Source organism: Narcine bancroftii, chromosome 4, assembly GCF_036971445.1.
Source record: "Narcine bancroftii isolate sNarBan1 chromosome 4, sNarBan1.hap1, whole genome shotgun sequence".
Classification (NCBI taxonomy): Eukaryota; Metazoa; Chordata; class Chondrichthyes; order Torpediniformes; family Narcinidae; genus Narcine; species Narcine bancroftii.
Window position 1 is genome coordinate 239,820,786 of NC_091472.1, and position 7,114 is coordinate 239,827,899.

A 7,114-nucleotide genomic window follows, 5' to 3' on the forward strand; every position below is an offset into this window, starting at 1 on the left:
TCTTACCTCTGTTTCAACAGCATGTCAACTTCGTAGAGAAAAAAATACCCTGGATTGGGTGTGCACCAATGTAACAAAGTTGCCCCCTGCCCCCTCCTTGGTTACTTTGATCACATATCTGTCTTGCTAACCCTGGAGAACAGACCTCTGGCAAAACAAACTAAGCCAGTTCACAGGTTTCTGTCAGGGTAGGGGGTGGGGGGAGGTGAGAGACAGCAGCATAACAAGACTGCTTTGAGACATTGTTATAGAGCTGTTTCAGGGAGACGGCCACCTACAATGGTCATGTAAACATGGAGGAATGCACAAGCTCAGTGACTAGTGACATGAACAAGTGCATTGTGGATGTCACTGAGACCAAACGCTTCACAACCAAGTCTAACCAGAAACCATGGTTCGATGCAAAGGTCCAGGTGCTTCTCATCGTTTGTGATGCTCCCTTCAGGACAGGGGACAGGAAGGCAGCAAGATCAACCAGGTCTGAACATGTCTGTGCAATCCGGAAGGCAAAGCTTGGGTATACAGAGGATCCAAAGACAGCTGTGTGACACAAGGTGCATGGGCAGGGGATTAAGACTATATCAGATCACAAGTCAACCTTGCAATTTAAAGACACCTCCCTTCCTGACAGACTGAACATCTTCTATGCATGGTTTGTTGAGAAGAACAAGATGATGCTGAAGCAAGCTTCGATTCACTGATAGAAGAAACCATTCCACTGACTATGCTATAGCCTTGTCCCTTCACTCCATCCTGACCCACCTGGAGAGCAATGCCACATATGCAGGCTTCTGTTCATCAACTTCAGCTCGGCGTTTAATTTGATCATTCCCCAGAGGCAGATGGAGTTGTCCTCGTTGGGACTCAACAACCCTCTCTGTAAATGGAATATGGACTTCCTAATGGAAAGACCACTGTCTGTCCTGGTCAGCAGCAGAACATTGAGCACCGTCACGCTGAGCACTGGCGCACCGCGTGCTCAGTCTGCTTCTGTTCATGTTACTGACCCATGAATGCATCACCAGATTTAGCTCCAACAATGTCAGGAAATTTGCAGATAACATAACTGTAGTTGGCCTCATTAGCCACAACAATAAGTAGCACTACAGAGAAGATTTATTAGCTGATGTGGTTTGATGTCTATTGATCAACTTTCTACCAAATACCCTGTATTATTTTTAGATATCTACAGATTAGAAATTTCCTGAATATGGTAATGTCTAATTATCTAACATTACAACAACCAGATTTACTCAACACTTTGTTCCGGTTAAACCCCTTTCAGAAAGGTTTAATTGGATCAGGCCCCATTTGACAAACATGGGAATCTGAACTTCAACTAACATTATCTCCTGAAATATGGGGAAGAATCACTAGACTAGTTAATACTTTGTGCACATCATTCTTTAATAGTTTAAAATAGTTAATAGAGCTTGTATGTCTAAAGATAAAATAGCTCGCATCTTTCCTAATAAGAGTGCGACTTGTGACAGATGCAGTACTGATGTGGCTTTATTGACTCAAATGTTTTGGTCATGACCCGTGTTAGAAAAATTTTGGAAAGATATTTTTAAAACCTTTTCAATGATACTGATTATTCATTTACATCCTAACCCCTGAACTGCTCTTTTTGGAATTACACATGTAGGTTGTTCACCTACAATGAGAGTATTGAGTTATAGCTTTTTCTACACTATTAGCTGGAAGAGCCATTTTACTTAAATGGGAAGACTCTGATTCTCCATTATTTCAATGGCTTTCTCACATCTTTCTTAAATCTAGAAATAAGCAGGTCATACTTCAGATACAACTATTAAATTTGAAGAAACATGGAAATGATTTATTGATTACTTTCATGAGTTATAACTGGCATTATTTTATGAATTAACTCTTCCTTTCCAGATGTAATATAATTATTGCCATTTTTGTTATCTGGAGTTATGGACCGGAGCTACATTTTAAACTATGCAACAGATCCTTGGGACCGGTCGCTCAGTTTTTTTTTAGTAGATTTGTTTTTTTTTAAATATAAAATTATAATTATTTCTTTATCTCTGTTTTGGTTGTTAGGAGATTTCTAATATGTCACATTTTCAATCTTTGGTTTTATACATGTAGACTTGGACATACCATTTTAATTGTGTTATTTCTATTTTCCTTATGCTGTACATATTATGAAATGTTAATAAAAATATTGAAAAAAAAAAAGAAAAATCTTTTCATATGGCGTGAGAGTGACAACCTGAGTCTCAAAGTGGATAAGAAGATGATGATTGTGGATTTTTTTAAAAAAAATTTTTATTTTTCACACCATAAACCACATTAACCATGATACATACTTTTTCCTTTTCAAATATATACAGTGCCATTTTCTCCACCCCCCCCCCTCCTCCCATCCCACCCTCCCTACCTCCCCCCTCCCGTCCATTTAAAGTACAAAATCTAGGATACATTAAACCAGTCAAACAATGTTGTCATTCAATAAAAATAAACAAGAAATTCCACTGAGTCAATTCTTTTCATTTCCTTCTCCTTTCGTTAATTTAGGTAGTGAATGTCCCCGGTAGGTTTTCGCTATTGTGTTTCATGTAAGGCTCCCATATTTGTTCAAATATTTCAATATTATTTCTTAAACTATATGTTATTTTTTCTAATGGAATACATTTATTCATTTCTATATACCATTGTTGTATTTTCAAATTATCTTCCGATTTCCAGGTTGACATAATACATTTTTTTGCTACGGCTAGGGCTATCTTAAATCTTTTTTTGTGCATCCTCCAAATCAATTCCAAATTCTTTGTTTTTTTATGTTACTTAGGAGGAAGATCTCTGGATTCTTTGGTATATTGTTTTCTGTAATTTTATTTAATATTTGGTTTAGATCTTCCCAAAATTTTTCTACTTTCTCACATGTCCAGATTGCATGAATTGTTGTTCCCATTTCTTTTTTACATCAAAAACATCTATCAGATACTGTTGGATCCCATTTATTTAACTTTTGAGGTGTAATGTATAGCCTGTGTATCCAGTTATATTGTATCATACGTAACCTCGTATTTATTGTATTTCTCATCGTTCCAGAACATAACTTCTCCCATGTTTCCTTTTTTATCTTTATATTTAAATCTTGTTCCCATTTTTGTTTAGTTTTACCATTTGTTTCCTCATTCTCCTTTTCTTGCAGTTTAATATACATATTTGTTATAAATCTTTTGATTATCATTGTATCTGTAATCACATATTCAAAGTTACTTCCCTCTGGTAACCTCAGACTGCTTCCTAATTTGTCCTTCAAGTAGGATCTCAATTGGTAATATGCCAGCACTGTATCTTGAGTTATATTGTATTTATCTTTCATTTGTTCAAAGGATAATAATCTATTTCCTGAAAAACAATTTTCTATTCTTTTGATCCCTTTTTTCTCCCATTCTCTAAAGGAAAGGTTATCTATTGTAAAAGGGAGTAACTTGTTTTGCATCAGATTGTGGATTTCAGGAGGACCAAGAACAACCACACTCCACCACCCATCAATAACTCTGTAATAGAGAGTAGAGAGCACCAAGTCCACTTAACTATAGACCTATCATAGACATACAACATCTCACTTGTCAGGAAGGCTCAACAGCAACTGCACTTACTGAGAAGGCTGAAGCAGGGAAGGCTACAGGTCACCATTATGTCATCCTTCTACAGGAGCTCCTTCAAGAGCGTCTTGGCTGGCTGAAGAGAAATGGATCGGAGCTCAATCCACAGAACCCCAAGTGTGGCAGAGAGGATCACTGGAATCGTTGTCTGAAGAGGGTGCACAAAATCATTGAGGACCCCTTCCACCCTACACACAGCATCTTTTAGCTGCTTGTCAGGAAAGAGATACAGGAGGATCAGAGCCAGCACCACCTTGCTGAATAACAGCTTCTTCCCACGGGCATCGAGAATGCTGAACGGCCAAAGGAACTGTTCACACTAACCATCCAAGACTCGCATATTTACAAAACAGTATTACTTATCCTGCATGTGTATTGTTTGTCTGTATGTGTGTTGTGCTTGGTTGTGTTGGTGTCTTAGGCACCAAGGACTGGAGAACACTTTTTCAGTTTGTATCTGTGCAAACTTGAATTCAAGCTCCTGGTCACTGAAGTTAAGCATGCAGTTTGCTTGCTTGACCATGTTCATTTACTCAAGATACAGTATATCTATGGATTTAACTTTAAATTTGCATCCCTATCATTGTAATTTCTTACAAACCTGTCCCTTCCCATATTCTCTTCAGCATAGCCATTGAGTTTCTGCTAGCTTCATCATTGAGCATTTTTTCCCCATCAAGTCATCACTATACTTATCTCCCATTCATGGAGAAGCAAACTCAGCTCTCCTTTCCCCTTGAAGCATATCTATTACAACTTTCCTATTCAAGCTATGAAATACATTATTTATCAGTAATTAGCGTATTAAATTATATTAATTATAATATTAATTAATTTCTCTTGCCCTTTATACTTAAACCTTTCCTTCTCCAACTATTCTGTTAAAGCATCAGTCTTTGCTTGGACACGTGGATTATCCTATAGAGCAAAGCTGGATAACAACTCTGCACTGCAGAACTTCTGTACTATATTAGAAAATGTATGCGTTGAAACCATCGAGTCTGGGTTCATGACTAAGGATTTGGCTGCATGCATCAAAGGTTTGCCAAAGTAAGTGTCAACATTTCTTGGGTTCGTTCATGTAAGAAATCTTCACTTTGAGAAATCTATTTTAAAAAGTCTATTCAGTTTTAAAATGTACTATGTGCCAAGTCATATGTTTTATGGTTCTATCTCATTTTTAGTTAAGTTTTAAAATTTGTGATAGTCCATGATTGATTAGATGGTTGCACTAAACAGCAAGGACATTTAAGTATCAATTGGCTGCAATCATTAATTCTGATATTCCGTATAATTGATATCTGGAAAACTTTTAAAGTAAAAATGCTTTATCCATGAAGGATCTCTGGCCAGAATTTTGTGTTTAATCCTTGTACAACTGTGATAGCCTTGGAAATTCATGGCTTAACATTGTGTTCAATGGACTAGTTGTCCTGAAACTGTTGAGATCTGAACATAAACAAAGGACTTTGGCATGGATTCCCAAGGTGCCTTGATTCCTAAAGTTTGCAATGAGTCATAATATTTTGTTAGGCTTACGGATACACTAGTTTGTTGTTTTCAGATTTTTATAATTTGAGCTAGTGATTTATTGGCTGAATGAATCTAAATTTCTTTCCAATCAAATTTTCAAACTATAATATTGAACTTTTAAAAAATTTCTGCCAGCAGCTACACATAAACTAAGATAATTGGATACATTCAAACCATTCTGACTTGAGTGGACAAGTTATCGACTGTGACACTCAACAATCCAGAAAGTCACTGAGGGTACATTAACCTAAAATGTAATTTATTCACATTCTCCCCAAATAATTTTGTAAATTGCAAGACCTTGGTTGTTTGTCATGCGAATTAAAAAAAAAAGCATAAACATGACACACTAAATTCAAATGCCTAGCTTTTTTGTCCTTTTACTAAGCTTGGATATATCTAATTCACTGTTTTGTTTTCAAGTGTGCAACGCTCCGATTATCTGAATACTTTCGAATTCATGGACAAACTGGCAGAAAATCTCAAGCTGAAGCAGGGATGTTAACATAAGCTTTAAAGCAAGCTACATATGAACTGTTTTAAAATTAAAATATACTACATTGTTAATCATGGTCACTTTAATACACACTGATTTGTCTTGACTCAGGTCAGATCTTTTGAGGAATGAGCTGAATGTTAAAATGGCATTTAGGAACTGATCTATTTGGCAGATAACAAAACTTGGAACATAATGCATACAAGTATTGAGCTATTGTACAAGTTTCTGGATTTGATCAAGGCAAGTTTTCACAGACTAAATAGTATATATTGTTTACACCAATTGATTTCCACTATATTACTAATGGGTGGCGAGCACATTAATTATTGTTTATCATATCCAGGAGAGAATTAATACTTGTAAAAATTTTCAGTTTGTGTTCACTCTACCAGAGTCTATACAAAGGGAAAGACATGTGAAGTGCATTCTTTGTTCAAGGCTCTCATTTTATAATATTAACCATGGAAATTTGAACAAAAATTTTTTACCAATTGTGTGAACCATCGTCACTACATAACTTTAGAGGCAGCTCTTAAGTAATTGTGATTTGGCAACTTGTTAGGGAATGTGTGTGGTGGGTGCAGGATCTTAAATGCTTGGGACATTTTAAAATATTTCTAGGATGGTTTAAATCCAAAGATTTCAATTTTAGCTACAGAATACTTCATGTGTCAGTGCTAAAGTGACAATACTTTTGTCTCTGATAACTAAAATGTTTATCGAATTACAATGTAAAGATAGAGGCTAATATCGTAAAGTGAGAGTGTTTAAAGTCAGCTTTGTTTTTGTATCGATGACCAGGGGTAATTTTAGTTACAATTGAATCTGTTGTAAAGAATTAATGTACAACACATTGGATCATTTACTATTCAACTTAAAAAATAAATTTTCTTCCTGAGCAAGTTTTGCCTCTTGAATATCTTGTTACAGGTATGAACTTTCACAAAGCGAATCTATTGCCAATTTGGGGATTTCAGTGAAGAATTGGAATACTTCAATTTATAGAAAACATTTATATATTCAGTAAATATCACCTTTACATCAAACATTGAATCAAGAAATTTGTAATTAAACACATGCTGCTTCAAAGTATTCTGTAAGAAAAGCCAGTTTTACAACTGAGACCATTTCTGTCACGTTTTCTGCCTTTGCATCCCCAGTTCCACCTTGTCAAACTGGAGCCACAGCACTGTACTTGGGCTATTCAGCAAGACCTGCATTCACTTATTCTACAGACCGTTGTACAAACACCCCCACCACTACTGAACGTTGAACAGCATGGAAATACACCCTTCAGCCAGACTCATCTATTATATCAGGTGTCTATGCAGGCTAATCCTATTTGCATTGTCCATATCCGTTTTCCTTTCCTATCGTTGTTCCTGTTCAAATCTTTTTCTAATGTTGACTATACCTATCAGTTCCTTTAGGAACA

At 36.1% G+C, this 7,114-nt stretch overlaps 1 protein-coding gene across 4 annotated transcripts in view; it reads left to right on the plus strand.

Moving 5' to 3' along the window:
• The window catches only part of idh1 (isocitrate dehydrogenase (NADP(+)) 1), a 31,533-nt gene extending 24,952 nt beyond the window's left edge, over positions 1-6,581 (plus strand). For all 4 annotated transcript variants that reach the window (XM_069934462.1, XM_069934463.1, XM_069934465.1 and 1 more), the window contains exons 8-9: positions 4,535-4,697; positions 5,604-6,581. In XM_069934462.1, coding sequence (XP_069790563.1) covers positions 4,535-4,697; positions 5,604-5,685 — 245 coding nt within the window. In that variant the 3' untranslated portion in view covers positions 5,686-6,581. The remainder of the gene's footprint in view (positions 1-4,534; positions 4,698-5,603) is intronic.
• Positions 6,582-7,114: the final 533 nt, after the last annotated feature.